Source organism: Theobroma cacao, chromosome 3 (assembly GCF_000208745.1).
Source record: "Theobroma cacao cultivar B97-61/B2 chromosome 3, Criollo_cocoa_genome_V2, whole genome shotgun sequence".
Classification (NCBI taxonomy): Eukaryota; Viridiplantae; Streptophyta; class Magnoliopsida; order Malvales; family Malvaceae; genus Theobroma; species Theobroma cacao.
In genome coordinates, this window is record NC_030852.1 from 31,409,536 (window position 1) to 31,431,311 (window position 21,776).

The following is a 21,776-nucleotide window of genomic DNA, read 5'->3' on the forward strand; positions in this document are numbered from 1 at the left end:
AATTTTAACAATAGTTTTTATAAATTCATACTTTTAACAATGTAATTTTTTATGAAAAGAAAAATTGTTCACACGATGTTAATTAAAAAAAAATCATCAAATGTCATTTGAAAAAATTAAAAGTGAAAAAATATGTAAGTAGAGTTTATCAAATTGTAAATGCCAAAAACCTTGACTATTAAAGTTGAATTTGTTAGACTAATTGTTGAATTCATTAAATAAAAATAAATTATTATTTCATGAGTATAGATCCCTGTTTCTTAATCTTACAAACAGACGATATTCATATCAATCTTAACAATAAGTTTTGTATAAATTATTATTTCATGAGTATAGATTCATATTTTTTAATCTTGCAAACAAAGGATCTTTGTTGCAATATTAGCAACTCGTTATTTCAAACAATGTAATTTTTTATGAATGCAAGACTTATTTACATAATATTAATTGAAAAAATTTACAAAATATCATGTGAAAAAGACACAAATGTGTAAGTAAATTTTTTTATTCATTAAATAAAATAAACTATTATTTCATATATATATATATATATATTTTCCCTTCATTATTTTTCATATATCCATCATCACAAATTCAAATGACGTGGAACATGATTCCCAACTTGAATATTCAACTGTCCAATAACGTTAATTATCAAAAAAAAAAATAAATCGGAGCTCAACAGTGCGGCTAGCATTATCTCTATGTGTCATTAATTCAATGGTTCTCTTAGATTTTCCCACCAAAATCCCACGGATAAAAGAAAACCCCATTCGATTACACAAATATCAATCTACGACGCGGGCCCCACCTTCCTCTTTCCCTGCCGTCTGATCATGATGAAACGCCCCTAAAAGTCCATGACAAAAACTCCTCACTCTCGTAAAATGATTTTATTCTAAGCAGGAAAGCAAACGGCCAATAATTATTCGACGACGTCAACGACGACGACGACGGCAAAGAAGAGGAAGAAGAAGAAGAAGAAAGAAGCGGAAAGAAAAAGGTCTACATGGAGGTTCCGATACTATCATTAACATCGAAGACCACGTCGTACTTGGGTTCGTCTTGCGTTTCTTCTTCTTCTTGGAATGTTAAGTTGCTTTGTGAGTTTGGGGCGAGGAAGAGGAGAATGTCAATACGGTGCGCAAAGGCGTCCGTGGAACGGAGTGGTGAAGCTGCGATTAAGGATAGAGAGAGGTTTGCTGGAAGTGCTATGCAAGTGACCACGCTGGATCGAAGCTTTGGTGAAGCTGCGGATTTTCCCGTTTGGGATAAGATTGGTGCTGTTGTTAGACTCAGCTATGGAATCGGTAACATTTCGAAATTCCTTTATTTTCTTTTATAAAATTCTTTTTGGGTTTTATTGAAAAACTTTGTTTGCTCCAAATTGATGAATTTTGTGGAAAAGATAGGTAAAAGCCTTAACTTTTTGGTATTTCGTTTTCTTGGGAATTTCAGGAAGCAGTAATTTTGAGGAAAGACTTTTCTTTTCTTTTCATTTAGCTGTAGTTTCTAAAAGCGAAAGAAACAGGAAAAGGGGAAATTCTTTTAAGGAAATGGTCCAAGGAAGTAAAGTTCTTTTTTTTTTTACTTATTCCCTTTTTGAAACGAATGAAATGATTTTGCTTTTCAATTGAAATTCAGTCAATTTTCGTCTTCCATAGTTTTCTGTTTATATAGTACTTTTGACTTTTGCTTCGAGGAGAAGAAGGGTGATGTCATAAATGCCTGCTATTTGAATATTTTTTTCAACATAATACATCAATTTTCTTCATCTTACTAGAATAAATAAGTTCGTTTATTTGTGATTGAAAGCATTATCAATTATTCAATTTTGTGAATTATGAGGTTATTTTGGTGCTTTTGGTTTTCTTGGTAAAACAGAGTAATTAGTTCTTAAAGGGGATAAAAGCTGCATGTATATAGCAATAAATAGTTCTGATTCTTTTTTTTTGGATATGTGTGTTTAGGGATATATGGGGCAATGGCGCTAGCTGGGAGGTTTATATGTTCAATTACTGGAATCGACAGCATGGGAGGTTTTCATCCTTCATTAGATGCCGTTCTTGAAGGACTTGGCTATGCAGTTCCTCCAATCATGGCCCTTCTTTTCATATTAGATGTATGCTCGTTATTTGCTTATCAGTTTTATAATTGGATTTGTATCATTGCTTGAAGAATCTTGAGGGGTAAATGACAGCTGATATTAGGAGTTTTATGGATAAAACTGTTTGCCATGTGCTTGTTTTAAGCCCTTGGAATTTCGAGGAAAACTATATATTCAAGTGAAGTTTTCTAGGTGTTATAAAATCCAAATTTAACATGGATTTTTAGTTTACTTGCATGTTCAAAAGTGTCTTTGGAATTTGGTGCTTATATTGTGATGAATTTTCGAGGTTACAGGATGAAGTAGTGAAAGTATCTCCTCATGCTCGTGCAATAAGAGATGTGGAGGATGAGGAATTAAGGAGCTTCTTTTATGGAATGTCACCTTGGCAGGTAAACCATCTTACACGTATTTGCTGCGTAGATATTCCCTTTCACATGCTTCATCTTTAATGAAGCAATGAGGAACTGGCTTCACCTTGCATGAATTTTGCAGTTTATTCTTATGGTTGCTGCCAGCTCAGTGGGAGAGGAGCTTTTCTACAGGGCTGCTGTTCAGGTCTGTCATCTTGAAAAATTTTCCTTTTTATCTTATTCTGTGATGTTAAACAAATATATAATGTTGAATCACTATAGGGCAATTCTGAAAAGTATTTCTATCCAGGAGATCTAGTATTAAAAGTTGTACAATTATTCTGCTATAATCTTCTCAGGAAGCTTGCTATAGTATACGTAGTAAATTTCTATGTTATAGTTTTAATATCATTGATATCTGTATTGTGACCTCTACTCAATGCCTTACTATCCACATGACAATTAAATGATAACGATTGCTTCTGTTTGAAAAAAATAGGGAGCATTAGCTGATATATTCCTGAGAGGCACTGAGTTGGTTTCAGATGCTCGAGGAATGGCATCTCTGGTATACATTCCATTCCGCAGATTATACCTTCTATTATGTGGTGATCAAATCTTTCTTGCAACTAAACTTTCTGACTTTTTTTGTTTCTCCAATTGTAGACTGGTGTGCTGCCTCCCTTTGTCCCATTTGCTCAGGCATTTGCTGCTGTTATAACGGCTGCTCTTACAGGCTCTCTTTATTATGTGGCTGCCTCTCCAAAAGGTAGATTCTTTAGTGTCCTTTTTGAGAAATTTTTTACTTATCATCAAGTTCAGTTTTAATTTACCTGTTGCTTTTCTGTTTTTCCTCAGATCCTACTTATGTTGTTGCACCAGTTCAACGGTCTCGCCCTGCTCGTGAAGATCTGAAAAAGCTATTCATAGGTGCTCGCTCTGCCCAAAAACAGAATGTCATTCATTCAATGGTTTTTTTTTTTGTCTTGTAAGGTCTTTAAAGGCTTATCTGTCTTCATGGCCCTGAGGCAGAACTGTACTGTTTGATGGAGAGCTGAAATGCCAAAACCTGACCTGCTTATAATCGCATCACCATAGAACCAATAAACCTAACTAATATAACCAATAGTTTCTACATGCATATAGAGACGTGTGCACTAGAAGTTTCCAATTTCCCTTGCGTCATAGATTTATGAGATCTTATTTCGATAACTCTTAAAATCCAGAGATGTTTCCCTAGGCAAAAGAACCTTGTGGGAGAAAAGTTATGCATACTTAGCACTATTAATTGTTTCCAAGTATTCATCTCACTATTTTTTTTTTTTTTGTGTAAACGCATTGCAGCCTGGTATGAGAGGAGACAAATGAAGAAGATCTACTCTCCCCTTTTGGAAGGAATATTGGCCCTTTACCTTGGATTTGAATGGATCCAGGTAACATTTCACATTGTTAAACTAGTTGAGGAATAATTTCAAAATGAAGCAACTAACCATTTATTTATTTATAAGAACAGCTTACTAATTTGGGTTCTTCATATTCTGATGCAACTTTGACAGACGGACAACATTCTTGCACCCATTATCACACATGGTATTTACTCCGCTGTTGTTTTGGGACACGGTCTTTGGAAGATACATGACCACCGGCGAAGGCTACACCAGAGAATTCAACAGCTTAAATCGGAAGGAAAGAGCTCAAACAAACTATAAGGAGCTGTTGATGGGAGGAATTTTGTATATTACAGAGTCTAGAAAGCTAGAAATATTATGGATTAGGATTGTTGTATAATGTAGAAATACGTTTATATACTAACAGTGTGCTGAAAGGTTACGGCACGCCCAATGTATCAAACAATAAATGAAATTTCACTATTGATACCAGATTTTTCTAGCGTTAAAAACAATGGGAACAAAAAGAAAATGAAAGAAAGGTTCTCCAAGTTGGCTGGCATAAGCTTGCGAGCTTTTCTGTCTGGTCATTGCAAATCTAAACTTTACAAGTTTCTGAATGTAATTACTGCGTACTCATTTTATTCGATTCTTGTATTAAGCCTAATCTAAACTTTATAATGTAAGAGGAACATATTCTTTAAAATGATTTGTCATTCATTTTAATCTGGATCCGTCGTGGCTTCTTTGGCCATGTGTAGCAGTTTCAGCCATGGAAGAAGGCATAAGGCATTTGTGCGGCTTTTACTTAATACTGTAATAATATTTTGATAGTGACTCGCGCAGCTATCCACCAAGCGCGCCTTAACAAAGGTTCTCCTTCAGCACCAAAAACAACAATCACTAAGGGTGCGTTTGGAACGATACAAGTAAGAGATATTTCTTGTAATTAAATTGCGAAGAAATCTTATTGCAAGGTTTGATTGGTGTTTTGAGATGAGAATGTGATTCTTTAGCAATGTGATTACAAAAGTAATTTTCTCTCAATAAAAGAAAAGTAAAAAAAAAAAAAATTTCCCCAACTTAACCTCCCGGCCCTCCACTTCTACTTTATGTTTTATTTTTCTTCCTTCTTGCCTTCTTCTCCTTCTCACTGTCCGTACGAAGGATAGTCAGTCAACAATACATTTGGATCAAGTTTCACCGTTAAATTTGACAAATGGAGAGATTGAGACTAGGGTTTTATGAAATCCTAAATTAAATTTTTGAGAAAAATTTATGTTTTTATACTGACAATTGATAGAAAAACATTTTAAATAATTTAAAATGAGAGAAATTTAATAAGGAGTTGAGAGGTGCCGCGTTTATAAAAAAATCTATCAACAAATTTTTCTTTAGATAATGTTTTTTATTATTCATGTGATAATTCTAAGTATTATTATTTTTAATTTTTATAAGTTCAAGGTAAAAATAAATATTTAGTAATTTTATATATTTTAATAATTAATATTAAAATATTATGTTATTTTTATCATGTTATTATTTATTATTTTAATAGATGAAGTTAAACAAGTTAAAATTTTATATTAAAAAATAAAAATTTATTCAACATTATATTTTTATATATAAGAGTAATTAAATTAATTGTTTTTATCCTATTTTAACTATGAGATGATAAAAATATCTTTAAAATTATTTCAGATAAATTAAATGTTCTCAATTTTTTTCTCTTGTTATTCATAGATAAATAAAGCATTTGTGTTTTTTTTTTTATCTCTCAAAGATTTTATAAAATGGACTTTCTAGAGACTCCCAATGACCAATCCTGGCATGAATTGCTAAGGATCCAATAAGTCCAACATTGATCCCTTCAGACGTGTCAATTGGGCAAATGCGTCCATAGTGACTAAGATGGATATCTCGTATTAAAAAATTAACAGTTTGCTCGACCAATCCTCTAAGGCCCAAATAACTCAATTTTCTCTCATGAATTATTTGTGTCAATGGATTTGTTTGATCTAAAATTTGAGATAATGGGTGTAATTCGAAAAAAGATTCATAAGTGGTTGTTATTGGAGTTGAAGTTACCAAATCCTGAGGAGTCGATATCAATTTATGCCTAATTGCGTCGCATATAGTTCCTCTAACTACATTTTCTAAACGAATTAGAGCCAATCCGAATTGATCTTGTACTATGCTCTCATTTTTCACTTTGGCCATCCAACTATTTCTAATTTTATTTCTCGTTATCTCGTCATATCACTTGTCGATTTAAAAACTAAAGAATATGATATGGAATGTAACAATATATTCTTAAATTAATTGATTTGCATTTACAAAATACTTTTTTTTATCTATCTCTCACCATCTCACCACATCATTATCGATTTACAAATCAAAAAGTATGGCACTTTAAATAACAACGGGTTCTTGGTTTATTAGTATTGAGTTTTTCAGTAATTCCAGTTTGATAAAACATATATTGGCATGTAACAAAGTTATTTATGCTTTAACCTATAATATCAATAGGAAGAAGGAAGCTTTGGTGTGTAATATCTGATACCAAAGCTTTGACTTTGTCATGTAACATTTTATAGTTAAAGTTTTGACCTTAACGTGTAACATTCAGTCTTGAAGGTTTGGTCTTGGTTGCTACTGAAGTTTTAATATATAACATCTTCTGTTGAAGTTTTTGAACATAATATATAATAACAATATTTTTTTTATTTTTTATCTTTATATTTTACTAGGACATAAGCTCTTAAAGTTTTTATTTTTTATCTTTGTATTTTAGAAGGACATAAGTTCTTAAAGTTAAAAAAAGAGATAAAGTTTAAAATAAAAAAGAATTATTTATCAACCTTACTCCTGGGATGAAATGGATTTAGACAAAAATTATTATTCAAAATCCTCTATTTTGGATAATTAACTTTTAAGTTATTTTATTTGTTACATTTCTTGTAATCTTAATAAAAATGACATATAATAACTTTTTTTATCAATAATAATTTTTTTTCAACATATACACTTGAATATAAAAAGATTTCACTAAAGACAATTTTGTTCAAAAATCTTTTCTCTTAATTAAAAAAGAGTTAAAATTAAAAAAAAATATTTTCGAAAACACCTAAAAATCATCCTTTTTGTAAATTTACATTATATTATCAGTAAAATGTTTTCAAAACAAACACTACAATTAAATCTTTTCAACAATCACATCCTCAGTAATCATCACTTTTTCAAATTATTATTACTAAACCTTGCAAAATTATCTTCTTAAAAATAAAATATTCAACAATCATATTCCTAGCAAACAGAACTTAAGATCGAGCAAAATTCGATTGAAATTCAAATTCAATTGATGATTTGGTTTTTGATTTCAATTATTTCAATTTTTTAAATTTAAAATATATTTCGATGGATTAAACCTTTTTTATATATATAAAATATTGATTAATTCAATTTTTAAAATTTTCAATCAAACCCATAGAATGGATATCCTGACAAATACTAATCAATATTGATTCCTACCTATTTGCCCGGCTGCTTACCAACATCGCGTTGAGCCAATTTCTGACATTAAAATTTCACCCAAGAACATCAGACATAGCTAAAATGGAGCGCTTGACTTGAGAAAACCCCAAATTCCCATCCAAAGTTTGGAAGAATGAATGCTTTTAGAAACTAAATAAGTAAAACCCACATTAAACAAGCCAACAAGTAAGCTGCGTGCAGTGGGCATTTGCGTCGTAATATTCATATAAACTGCTCAAATATCATATGATTGTGTTGAATCATTTATAGGGGAATGATCACGATGCGTATCGAGTAGGATCATTAAGACATATCTACTTTATTGCATCAGTTCTCTAACTGGGAGATGATGCTGGTAAACACATCGTAGCCTTGGCACATATCAGAAAGAAGGCAGTACTCATTCTTGGCATGGTATGTGGCCATTAAACCTGCACGTACATGTTTGCAAAACAGACGCATGTCAGATATTTACGATCGCTTACATTGTTCTAACCGTAAAAAACTATAAATGAGGATGAAGTAACATTTTAATGATTCCATTCAGTTGAATCCAGCAAATAGAACATGACAAGAACAAAAAATGGATTGATGTGATTATGGATTTTAACAGCAGCAGTAAAACCTTATAATTTCCCAAAAATTGTCTAATGCTCTATATAGGTAGCCCTAATTCCATTCAGTTGTAAAGGCTCTTGCTCAATTTCTACAATAGATTTTGAAAGACTTAAATGCAAAATGTACAAATGCAATAATGTTATCATACCATAACCAGCAGTTTGAACATCGAAACCTTCATCCTGACAGAAGATGAGGAAAAAAAAAATTAGCTAAATCGATAACAGATCAGAAGAGCAGGAACTACTAAAAGATATATATCTCACTTGCAGCTCCCGAATGAGTGGCAAAGTTCCAGTAATTGAGTAAGGCTTCACATAACCAACTGCCTCTTCAGTTGCTTTGCACAATACATGAAAGCCACGGGAATCAAGGTCACAAGCAACTCCAGACATTGCCTCATCAAAAGTCAATGTAAGGCTGTAAACAAAGTACCACATAACAACTCAAAAGGATGTAGTATCCAAACATAGATGAGAAAGACTAGCACAAAAAACATGATTCTTCTTGAACAGATATAGTCAATGAAAAGCTTGACTACATACATCTAAGCAAGTTTGCACAACAAAGAAGGGGGGAACAAGGACAAACCTTCCTCTAAGGTTTTCATCATGGAGGATATATTTTGAAACTGGACCCTGTGTGTCCAGCTCATCTATATTCTCATTTATGTCATCTACATATTCTTGTAGCTTCTCCATTACATCTTTTACACTGCAATACAGGACGATAATATTTCAAAGCAGAAAATATTGACTAGCAATTTTATTTGGAAAAGAAACAGTAATCCTTCAACAATAAATAACTTGAAAGAATGAACATAAAACTCAGACAATGGTTGGTCAGATCTTTTGGATAATTGGAGGGTTACTTACTTGTAGAAAGGAGTTAACCTGCAACCCAAAAAAAAGGGCCTTAGTAAGATAACATTTTATGTTAACAGGCTCTTTAAAAACTCTGACAATAATATAAACCTGACATCTCCTGATAGTGTACACTCTCCAGGAATTTGATTGATTCCACCACCTGGATCTGCACCAAAGAAAAATTTCATTAATGAACTGACTTTATTTTCAAGAATAACTTGATCTAAGGTTTAAAACATACAACTCCATTGAGTTGGTTTCATGGTTGATGGTGTAGCAAATCCATATACTTGCTCATTTGGATGGGGGGGAAAGTCTTTGTAAAAACGAAGCTGGATTTCTTTAAGTGCTTCCATGCCCAGCTCCAATGGATTTATAGCCTGCAGATAATCAACAACTTCAAAGTTAATTAAAAAAATGGAGAACAAAAACACATATATATCTATCCTTTTTCTCATCAAGAACCAGCCAATCAGTCAGCTAAATCTTCTAACTGCAAATAAAGTTTGATAGAGAGATTCTCAAGGATAAGCACCAACCATTTTAATACATTATATTAGAATATTCTGTTTGCTTTGTAAGGTATGATCTGATTTGAATTAGGCAATTTTATACTTAGGGTCTTTACTGGGTATAAAAATGAATATGCCTATGGGTTAATGAGCCATATTATTGTAGGTTCCAGAAGTAAATTAATTCTGGGCACAAGTTACTTACTTGGAGACAAAGTTTAATAGATTGTAATCAAGACTAAAGATTTTGTGGTGAAATAAAATTTTCACATTTAACATTCAGAGTGTTCCTTATCTTTCATTCTACCTGGGATTTACGTTTAAACACCATAGCTTATGGTGTTTTATAGATTGTAATCAAGACTAAAGATTTTGTGGTGAAATAAAACTTTCAGATTTAACATTCAGCGCGTTCCTTATCTTTCCTTCTACCTAGGATTTAGGTTTAAACACCATAGCTTATGGTTTTGTGCTAAATGATTGCTTACATAGGCTACATAACAAATGCGGTTATATGGTATACCTTGTGTGCTAAACCACTGTGAAAAAGCTTCCCCGTTACATGAAGTTTCCAGGGTATCATACCACCAGTACCAATGCAAGGTTGTTTATCCGCTGTATCAATCCAGAAACTGTGAAATCATATGAATTAGATTATTTCTGCCATCTTAACAGATAAAGGACAAATAATTTTTTTAAAAAATAAAATGTGACATAACCAGCTTCCAGAAACATGCTTCAGACTATTAATACTCAGTATTTCTACTTTGAAAATGTAAGTACTCACAGAGGGCCTCCCTTCAGCTTATCAAGCAGACCATCTTTCACTAGTGCATCAACACCAACTCCAGTTATTGCTGAGTTTTCTTCATTGGCTATAAAAACTGCAACAACGGTTGATTTTAGTTTCGGTTTTCTCTCCCCAAGTTTCCTCATGAGTTCAGTTACAAGGGCAACATGTCCCAAACAGTCAGTAGTTCCACGGCCACGAAGTTTATCACCATCAATGCTCAATGAGAAAGGATCAAAATCCTGCCAAAATTCAACATATTTCAAAATCTAATATCAAAGTACCTATAATCCTAATATCAAACTGTAACTTGAAATGGCTAATCTCAATTGACAGAGCATCGAGAATTGTTATTATTTAAGAGCACATGCAGAAGAATTAATGTCGACATAATGAGAGGGGGGAAATCTGAAGAAACCGTATCAAATTTTAAAAGATCCTAAAACCAGTAGTCCTAAGTGGAAAACCAAATTAAGTTCATCAATAAAAAATAAATCTTCAAGATAAGCGAATGCCATTTCTAGAAGCTGAGTATGCCCACAGAAGTCAACATACCAAAGTCTTGACTGATTCATCAATCCTGCTAATAAGAAGAGAGATGCAAAACAAATTTGTAGAAAGTGACGCAAATACAGTGATTATACGGCAAAAACTTATTCTTTTCTCCGTGAACACAAAACTGGAAGTGTAACTAATCAATTCAAGCATGGAAGCCAATTCAAATCAATCCCATAAACAACAAAGAAAAAAGCAAACCAGATTAAATTCATCCCAAGAAAAACAAAGTGTAGCAAAAGCTAATTCCAAACAGTCATAATTTGATGTCTCAAAAACCAAATTCTAACCAATGGAAAACTTAATATTAACCAAATTTACACTGCCAAAATCTATAATATTAAACAAAATCTAAACCCCGCCCCATAAAAAGGAAAATTGTAACCTTTACCACCTCTATCCTATATCGAATGCAAACAAACCCAGATATTAAGAAATATCATCCCAAAAGCCATAACAACCATCCCTTCCAACAGCCATAAAAAATTCAAACTTTAAACAAAAATAAAAAAGAAGCAACCCGAAACCAAATAAAAGGGAAAAAAAGCAAAGATCAAAAGAGAGTCATTACCCAATCATTAGGATTAGCGGTGACGACATCCATATGCATCCCAACAAATGATAAGATCTTGCCAGGCTCAGTCCCAGGATATTCCACAATGAGATTGCCCCTTCCGGGGAAACAAGTAACATGGTTAACAACCAAAGGTCCTCCTCCAGTTGTCGTGCTGTAAGGGACGAGACAATCTAGTACATGCTTCACCACCCTGTCTTCCTCTGGGATCAGTTCCGGCGGGTTGTTTTGAAGAAACTTGGATTCTCCTATGACCTTTGTTAGAAGTGACACAAACGAGTCCTTGTTCAGATTGCCCAGTGTTTGTTTCACGTTCGAAGTTGCCATTTGACCGTAGACTCGGATGAAAGTGGAGAGTTTGCGTTTCAGAAGCCGATTCTCCACCTCGGAGACAGCGTATAATTTATATTTTGCATTCGAAAAAAAGGTGCATGGAAAGCAGGCCGACATGGGATTAAATATTCCATGGGCTAGGATTTGGTCCAATTCAAAAATTAGAACCTAAAGATTGAAAACTTATTGGGCCAAATTGATGCTTTACCCAACTCAAACTAAATGGGCCATAGCTAGCAGTGAAGGGATGGAAAGGATAGTACCATTTGTTTATAATCCACACAATGTCAAACAAATTCACTGATCATCATAATCCAAATACTAGCGATAGAAAAAAGACTCAATGTTGAGGGAGGTTAAGAAGGAAAGGACATGGGAAAGCTTAGTCATTGAAAATTTTGCTTTAGAACGATGTTGGCAACTTGGCTGTTCATGGCTACTCAAAATTCCCCGTTTGTTTTTTAATTTTGTTTCCTAAGTTTTAAATGAAGAAATTTTATAACCAAAAAAGTTTGGAAGTGCATTATACCTCTTCATTACGTACAATTTCCTCTTCATCCTAGCTATTTATGTCTAATTAAACACCACGAGACAATATCAGGATTACTTCGTCTCTTTAGAAACATGCTACTTTCATAATTTAACTTGCTGGAGTTTCCAAGAAGCACCATCTGTGTGTATTCTGATGACAGCCTTTTGGGTACCAATTTTGATGGAAGGTAGGGCACCTTTGTGAATCTGTGGCAATGGTAACCTTTCTAGTCTGTGCTGTGATTGCCATTTCCAGTCCCTTATATGTCTTTACAAAAGAGCGTCACGGTCATGACACACAACGCCATAATTGGTTCCCTGGCAAATACAAAAAGCTTATAGACATGGCAGCAGCATCAGCTTTCATTCAATGTAAAGAATCCTTTTGTCGGATGTGGTCGGGTTCTGTTTGGGGCTATTCGAGGTCTTGACTAATTTGTGTCTACTTTTGTTATACCATGAATTATTTATAAAGAAGTTGATCATATATTTGTTTGAATACTTCATTTAGGGGAAGAGAAGAAGTTATATAGAAGTTAGAGTGCATTTTTAAATGAGGAAATCTGAAAATAAAAACTGAGATTATTCCGGAGGTTTAGATAAGACTAAGAGCAGTGATAAAGTAATTAGTTGGATTGGGTGACTTAGGGACCCTAGAGAAGCTTGGAAGTTAATGTGGGAAAATAAAGAAATATTCATATGAATAACACATTGCATTGACATATAAGCCTTAGTACCTAAAGCACAATGTTTGTTATTTCATATGTTGTAGTTATCACTATTAATATGCATTTGTTTAATAATACTTCTCTTTAATTTAGGAAAGAGTCTGAATCAAAACTAAATCTTGAAATATATATACGTATTTATGTGTCAGTGTGTATGTAATTTTGAACATATTATACTGTTAAATGTGGATATAATATATTATTTTATTTTCAATTATATTAAGAGTATCAAATTTAAAATTTCTTTTTCAATTATATTTTCATATATATAAGTACGTATAGGCTTAAGGAAATGGGTTGATAAAAGTAAAAGCCTTCAATGTTTTTTTGGAAGGATCTCCTTTTATTTGCCATGATACTTATGCTATTAAACTATGATTGGCTGGCATGTTTTAGGGTTTTTTTTTTCAATAAAATCGAATTGTGGATTTCTATACCTTCTGCCTTAAAAAAACATTATTCTATCAATATATGACCTGAAACCATAGTACTGTATGTTAGTAGTATTAGGCAAATACCACATTAACTACTTATAGTAAGTTCTCTACAATACTTAATTATTGATGGCAGCAAAATAAGTTGAGAAAAGGAGCGAACATCTGCGGATCCGCGCCTGGATTTTGTTGCTAAAACACGACCTCTAGCTAGCTCTACACAAGTTTCGTTGTGTTTGCAGTGCTTATAGAAGAAGTGTCACTGTAGTAACAGTGATTGTTTGAGAGAGGAGAGAGGGCTACAGGCGGGGGCTTCCCATGCAGATGAAGATAAGGGAAAGGCAATGATTACTGACTTTGTTGGAGGGGTGACCTGGGAATCCGAGCCCCATGCACTGACCATGACTATTCCTCAAAACCCACCTTCCCACGCACGCATTTTTTTTCTCAGTCACTGCATCTTCATTACTACTTTTTTTCGCTCTAAACTAAACGACCCCACCATTCATGTATATATCTTAACTTTTTAACTATCAGAATCCTGGTCGATATTACTCCTCTTCAGCCTTTCCTGCTGAGTTGCTCTCAGGTGTTGAAAAAGTCGAAGAGAAAATAAAAGAAAATAAAAAGGGTGGAGTACTTGTTTGCAAGTCTAAGCATCAGTGTTCATTTCTTGCATTTAAAAGGGCTTTAGTCAAATGGGGATTTCTTTTCTGCAAGAAATGAAAGAAAACCCTGTCGCAGGGGGGCTACAAATGAATTAAGGGGGACGCAGAATTCATGGTTGATTGGTTGATGGATTTCTCTTCGGTGGTTCATGTTTGTTGGTTGTGTTTGTGTGTGATGAATTGATGACGATGATCAATATTTATCAAGAAATCCAAAGGGAAAGGGGTCTGGGGAGGGTGAGGGGACCAAGCAAGTAGTTAAAATCATCTCAGGCCTATAAATGTGGTGTCTTAGCTGGCTACGGATTTGAGTGGGGTCGAGGACAGGGGCAAAAGGCTGAAAGGATGATGTACGAGCAGTAAGAAGTTGAAGAAACAAAGGTCTCACAAACATAGATTCAGTATCTTCACAGAAGGTACTCTCTCTCGTCAGTGATGCGTGTCCCACCCCACTGTGGATGAGTATTTCTTGGAAAAACTAAATTGCTTCCTAATAAATAAGTAGGAGTCTTAGTAGAATTTATCACTTTGAGATAGAATTCTAATTAACCATATATATGGAGAGAGTAATTAAAAATCTTCTGATGCCACCACTGAGAACATTTGAGGGTTAGGGGCAAAGGCAATAAATAACTTGAGATTTCTAATTAATGCCCATATGAACCTGCAATTAATAATATCAACTTCATCTATGGGTTTAGTACTCAAAAGTGCTAAAGAAATGGAACAAGAAAAATAAGAAAATAAAAGTGGTGTTTAGGGTAAAAAGGTTAAAAGAGGAAGCAAAAGGAAAAGTGGGTAATTAAAGATGTATGGAAATGTACTTTTACAAATTTGTACGTTGCAGTGGGAAACAAACAAGGAGGGACAAAAAATAAAGTTGGAGAGGGTGAGGGGAGCAAACATTTTAACTCAAAATAAGGAGCTAACCATGGGATCTTGTAATTGCATCAAAGTACTCCTCGAACATCGATGCAGCCAGTGAAGTGGTCCAACACCACCGGCTACTGACTCTGCAAATATATTTCAGTATCGTACATACATACTACATTTATTATGTCTGGGAAAGTATACCCGTTTTCATTTTACTAGAAAAATTATTTCTTGACTTTACAAATTACATGGTTATAGGGTTTTCTTGGTGATTGGTTCGATATACTTTGCTGAAAAACAAGCAGAAAAAAAGGATTCCTTTATTAGATGTAATAAATAATCTCTTTTTGTCGAAGATAACTTAGGAAACATGTTACTCTTTCATGCACAAACATTTTATATTCAGAACCAATAAGCATATATATATGTTCTTTATCTACCTTTTAAGCTAGCAGAGATGTGTAATTGTGCACTTTTCTTTTGTTTTTTTTTGCAGGTTAATTCATCCTAATTATTGCATATGTTTATATCAGATGATCCAGAGAGGAATATTCCATGTTGGGCGCCGTGATATATCATGTTCACGAGCAAAGTAATATATAGCATCTGGGGGCTAACTCGTCTCTGTCTGCTTTATCTTTAAGTTTCAAGATAGCAAAACTAACAGTAAAATCGCCTGGATCTGCAAGGGAAAACAAAGAGAACGGTGTGTGCTTTTCTTTAACAGTAGCACATGATACACATGATGTCATGAAGCCTTCACATGGCTAGCTTAGCCAAATTCAATTTCAGGCCATGGGTTTTTGTGGGTCACTGTTCATTCACCTCTCTCGGATGGAGTGGACCACAGATACAAGAATTAATTACTCCCCGTTTAGATGGTTAAAAATGCGTGATCATTTACTTAGAACAGTACAGCTTGACAGGGAAATACACATGCAAAGGATAGTTTGAGTTTTTAAAGTTTCTGTAAGGAGCTCTCCCCTCTCTGATCATGTAAGTAAGGTTTTTTTTTGGTGACAAAGAGGGCACAGTTCAAAGAAAACAAGAAAATGACATGGATCGAAGAAATGGGTTTTAACTTTTTCCGTTTATCTGACTTTAGGGGAATGTTTGTTACTCTGGTTTTCACTTTGGCAATTAGAAAGAAAGCTGGCTGCTGTGGTGAAGCTGCAGCTTTGTAGGAAAGTAGGGCAGCACTGCATTGCAGGCCTAGAAAGAGTATTCCAACAGAAACGACATAAGCCGACAATTACTGGTTTAAGCACCCAAAAGTAAAAATTAGCATAACAAACAAAAAGAAAAGATGGAAAAAAAGATAAAACAGATTGACGACTAGGCACTAACCAGTCAGTACTGCAAGCCAGAACAAGGCTTAGCCTCCCCTTCCAACCAGCCATCCCCCCACCCCTCTAAATCATCCAGTGCATTTTCTCTCACCATTTCACCCCCATCGCACCCACAGGAAAAAAATGTGGAAACCCAATACGATAGTTACAATATTCAGATGTTTAAACTAATCAAATGTCACAATATCTCTCTGCACTCTCTATGAAAATTGCATTTGCTTATCAATGTTACAACACCTTTCTTTGGCTGAGGAAATTAAAAAGAAGAAAAAAGAGTGAACGGAAATTGCAAGAAGTTGAAGATATATCAGTTAATGCAATTGTTGCAGAGGACCTGGTTGGTGGTGTTAAAATGTAGCCCAAAAAACAAATGCCTATAATGATATTAGCATATGTTTTGAAATTCGAATCACAGTAAAGTTTGTCAAAGCTGAATTGTGTAGATTTTATTCCGTACCGCGTGACAATAATATTAAGTTAATGAGAGGCAGGTTGATATTTACAACTAAATTAAATTGGGAATATATACAGCATTGTGATTTGATGAAAACCCTAGATCAAACAGCAAATGGCGGAAATGCAAGCAGCTGCACCGATCAAAATCAAGGCAAAAATTTTCATTTTTAAATGCTTTAGGTATTTGGAGAGCTACTTGTTTAATGCCACGCTCCAACGTGAGAGACAATCACGTCCTTTTGGGAACATTTGATAGATGATAGGAAATGCAACTTTGGAGAACCATCACAAAGTATATATGATTCGTGCATTTTCTATTTACACAATGAGGAGGTTAAGGGATTGGAATTTTAAAATACAATTTCTTTTTAGTGGTGGGGGTTGAGCTTACCTCTGATATGTGTGTGTGATGATTTCCTCTTGAGATTGGGGTTATCTGCTTGTGCACATCTTTTTTGGTTATCTGCAGGTTTTGTACATGCAGGGAGGCACCCTTTTTTGCTGCCTTCCCTTATAGTGAATGAAACTTCAGCTGTTCAAACATATAACATTTCTCTTAAATAATAACTGTTAAGTCAAATTTGAACTTATATGATAAAATGTTTTTTCCCTTATTTTTATTTCTATCAAATGGACATGTAACAGTTCCTTGTGTATCCAAAAAAAAAGAAAAAGGGTACATGCTTGTAAGAATATCAATATAAATTTGTTTGTAAAATTGACAATTTTATCATTGGTTAGTTAGGTGAGATGATAAAGGTATTTGGTAATAATCTTAAAATTGGTTATAACTTAATGGATTAGGAAAGAACTATAAATTAGAAGAAAAATAACTTAATGGAATTTTAATATATTCTAAATGAAAAGTAGAAAATTGGCAAAATTATCAAGCTGATCCGCATTGTGTTCCTGGAATGCAATTATATTGATAGCAACTTTGAATTCTCAACTACACATATCTCATGTGGCAACATCGTGCAAAATATAACATTAAAAGGTGATGTTAGGTGGATTTAGTTGGTTATACAGGCATGTGGTTTCTTTTATGTTGTTTCTCGTTTTGCTAGCCTTCCTTCATCCCCCTTAAACTTCAATTTTCTTACAAATTAGTTTGGGCACGAAAATTTGGAGGTTGTGAGGTTTTATAGTTGGGACAATGTGTGTTTCTTTTTCTTATATAAATTTGCACAATAAAGGGATTCAAAATTAATGCGAGCTTTTGTTAATGCCAACTTCATTTTCATGATTCAACTTTGAGATCGTGGAATCGACATTATAATGATAGCTGCCACCTAGAGCGTACGGTGCATAAGTGGAGCAGGTACTTGGCTAGCTAGCTAATTTATTTTTAGTCATTAATTTTCTTGATGGGTTGACACTTGGCTCTAACGATGTGCATTGTTCGTTAATATTTGACTTCTTAAAATCTGAGAACACCCCAACTAGATTTCACTTTCGTCTCCTTGATCCTTGTGTGTCATTAATTACCATTTTTTTTAATGAGACAGAAATTTTATTAGAATTTCAAGAGAAATAGAGTTCAAAATATACTTAATGTATAAATTTGAAATTCTAAATTCTATATTTAGACTCGATATATATATATATATATATATATTTATATCTTTTAAGAAACACGAAAAATAATTATATATTAAAAAAAAAATATTTAAACAAGTCACCTTCAACTGCCATAGTATACATAGTAAAAGTTGACTTCACACTAACACTATCGTCAAATCTGTATATAGGAAACAAGAGTAATTATTTGCAAACAACATATCAAAAGTTGAAACCACCTTTTTGTGTCTTCAAGTATTTATATTCATCTGAAATTCACAAATCCCAATGAGATAAAATTGATTGATTTTTGGCTTTCTTTGCCCGAGTCAGTTTTGTGTGAATGGAATTTTCCATGGCCAAGCACTGTCTTAACCGCAAGTTTGGTCTGGACTTATTTCTGTGGTTTAAAACACACTTTCATTTGTTTTTCCTTTTACCCACATTTATTTTTCACAACCTCAATGGCAAACGCTGTTAAGCATTAAACCTTTCATAATTTTTTTTTCTTCTTTCACATATTTTCCTTTCTCTACTTGACAACCTACCTCATAAAGAGAAAAATATATATCACATCTTCACAGATTTTCCCTCCTACTCTCAAAAACAAGAAAGTATTGGCCCGCTTGATCAGCACCAGAAGGAGGGATAGTGAGCCAGGGGGTATGACTTATAAGGGGAAGAAGAACCCAAAAGAAAGAGAGAAAAAAAAAAAAGGGAAAGAAAGTAAGGAAAATGGTACCAGATGATAATAATAATGAATTTATTCTGATGTACTACGTGAAAACAATAATGAATTTATTCTTGAGGTAGACACCTGATGATGAGGAGGTATGATCAGCTTATAAACAAAAGGGTTGTTTTCCCTTCCCAAAAGCGCAATTAATGCATATAAATCATGGGACATGAACCCTTTATAGAATTTGCTTAAATGACCTTATCTGTCTTCCCTTGAGTGTTATCTATAAATGTTTCCTGTAAAAGTAGTAATTTTCCAAGTGACTAAATGCAGAGAGGAAATGGCATTTATGTAGTTTTATGTGAGCAAGAGGCTTGAATCTTGTAGCCTTAATAGAAATAATCCCCACGGAAATATATGCTCAGAGAGACACTGACTCACTCAGAAAAACCTGTAAGAGAAAATGACCCTGCACTGCAAACATTACCAGTCTATCACTCAATCAAACCCTAATCTTGTTTTCATTTATTATTCTTAAAAATAAATCCTTCTCTTCCTTTGAATTTTTACATTTGAAACGGTGCTTTTCCATTTTCTTTTTTCCTTAGCTTTTCTTGCGCTCTCGATAGCACCTTCACACATAGTAAATGAAAAATCATATTTCAAGCATTGAAAAAACAAAAAAATCTCACACCAAGTTAATCAAAACTAGACTATCTAAAGAATTCATTGGCACTCTTCCTCAAACTGGCATATATAAATATATATATATATATATGTAAAGATAATTGCACACTCACTCTCTTTGATTTTTCTTGTACTTTTCCCATTTTAGGATGTTGTTGGTCTATGCCCTAGTCGAAGCTCTAGATCAAGCTCTTCAATGGATGTTTCCTTGCAGTTGTTGCTGCTGCTGTTGCCAATGTTATTGATACAATTATCCGCCGACGTCTGTGTTGAAGGTTCAGCTTTGCTTGAGTAACAGAGGGAAGAAGAATTGTTGAGCCCTTGAGGCGTTACCGGAAAATTTAGAGATGGCGCTTCCATCAAGTTGTTAGAGGGATACGGTGAAATAGAGAGAAGAGTCGAAGGTGAATCGTTAGAGCATGCATTCATAGGCGGAGAAGTGAAAACCCCGTTAGGGTTAGGTAATTGGTAGAGGAGGCACAAGCCTCCATTTGTGCCGAATTCTTGAGTCGGGATTAAGAGGGTAGATGAGGAAGTAGTAGAAGAAGATGAGGTTGGATTGATTGCACCGCTGGGCTGCGTTTGGTGAAGCCTAGCCCTGTCACGGCGGTGCACATTCATGTGACCCCCAAGGGCTTGAGCTGACCGGAATTCCCTTCTGCAAAAAGTGCAAGTGTAAGACCTCGGCGGCCAAGTTGTGCCCATGATGTTGCCCGTATCCTCGGCAAAGGCCCTAACCTCCCACGAATCATCGTCTTCCTGTGGCTGGGCCTTAGGGTTCCACATCCACGAGGCAGCCGCTAAGCTAGGATTGGGCTGATGTTGAATCTGGTTTTGTTGAGATTGAGCTAACTTTTGAAGTTGGTTCAATGAGAGAAGGCCAAGCTCAGCAGCCATGGTACTAGAAACATTTAAGATAGGTGATAGAGAGTTGATGAGGAATGAAATGGGGAAAATGGGTTAAATAAGGGGGATGGGCTAAAGAAGGATGGTAGAGACAAAATAAAACCCTAACACCGGGCATATCACCCAAATCTTGTAGCTAGCATTTGGACTTTTGCAACATTGACAATATAATAACTTGCCCACTCAAACTAGCTATCCTCTGTGCACACGGACAATGTCCTACTTTGGCTGCAACGCCATCTATTTACTGCTTCAAACACCTCATGCATTTTCTGCTCTTCGATTTAATATAAAATTAAAATTCATCTCAAATACAATGAAAATCACAAATGCTTATCGAAAAACCAAATATAAACTAAAATTAAAATGGTGGCATATAAAATTCTTCTTTTTTTACGACAAAAAAATTTCTCTTGATTAATAAATCATTAATACACGTACCATATATCTTGCCAAATACAGGTTAAATGCTTGAATCTGTACTACCCATATAAGGAATCAAATCTAAACTACCCATATAAAGAATCAAACACAATCTATCATTTTAAGAGCAATATAGTTGCTACATTTTGCAATTATATTCACTGTAAATGAAATCTTTGATTGGCTGAGAAAAAAAATGTTACTATATTAGGAATATTTCCTATTATGTAACCCTATCCCAATGAAGTTTTTATACGAACAAAAATGAAGTTTATGTTTTGGATTAAGATGATTGAAAGTTATGATTGTGTAAATGAATTTGGATGACGGTCAGAATCTTGGAATTATTGTTACGTCTGTCAATCTACAAATGGTAGCAAAAGGGGTTGATTGGATTCCTCCAAACGAGGATGAGTCGAAAGACAATGCTGATGGTTTTGGCAAGAGGCGAATCGAGTCTGGCGGGTTGTGAAGGGGTGTTTAGAGATTTAAATGGCTCGGTATTTGAAATTTTCTTTGTCCCTATGAGAATACAAGATTCTAATTTCACAAAATTAATGGTTATTGAAGTTGGTTTGCAGGTCTTTAGTTCTTCATCATGGGTTGGAAGCAAGTCAGTCAATGTTGAACCATACTAGAAAGTATGGGTGTTCAGGGAGCAATAAAAATCGTATGATAAATGATATGTTTTAATGAGATTGATAATTTAAAAAAAATTTATTGGTGATGTTATTTTTGTTTATATATATATTTTTTGAAAAACTAATGTTTCTGTAGATTCTCATATTAAATTTGGGGTTGATAAGGTAGAAATGTTTTACTTATGATGATAGTTTTATATTGAAATTTGAT

At 34.1% G+C, this 21,776-nt stretch overlaps 3 protein-coding genes across 3 annotated transcripts; 1 reads left to right on the forward strand and 2 right to left on the reverse strand.

The window, feature by feature from the left end:
• LOC18606049 lies at positions 817-4,432 on the forward strand. Its single transcript, XM_007039450.2, has 9 exons — positions 817-1,310; positions 1,971-2,122; positions 2,404-2,499; positions 2,603-2,665; positions 2,960-3,028; positions 3,127-3,229; positions 3,319-3,390; positions 3,805-3,893; positions 4,017-4,432. Exons 1-9 carry the CDS (start codon positions 1,010-1,012, stop codon positions 4,167-4,169), a joined length of 1,098 nt encoding a protein of 365 aa, XP_007039512.2. The 5' UTR covers positions 817-1,009; the 3' UTR covers positions 4,170-4,432.
• On the reverse strand, positions 7,413-11,705 carry LOC18606050 (acetylornithine deacetylase). The gene is made up of 10 exons (XM_018118535.1): positions 11,295-11,705; positions 10,166-10,410; positions 9,902-10,010; positions 9,108-9,246; positions 8,975-9,032; positions 8,876-8,893; positions 8,592-8,714; positions 8,267-8,420; positions 8,149-8,182; positions 7,413-7,813 (listed from the first exon to the last, which is right to left on the reverse strand). The coding sequence occupies exons 1-10, from the start codon at positions 11,622-11,624 to the stop codon at positions 7,710-7,712; spliced, it is 1,314 nt and encodes a 437-aa protein (XP_017974024.1). The 5' UTR covers positions 11,625-11,705; the 3' UTR covers positions 7,413-7,709.
• LOC18606051 (transcriptional regulator SUPERMAN) lies at positions 19,575-20,585 on the reverse strand. Its single transcript, XM_018117226.1, has one exon. It carries the CDS (start codon positions 20,490-20,492, stop codon positions 19,740-19,742), a length of 753 nt encoding a protein of 250 aa, XP_017972715.1. The 5' UTR covers positions 20,493-20,585; the 3' UTR covers positions 19,575-19,739.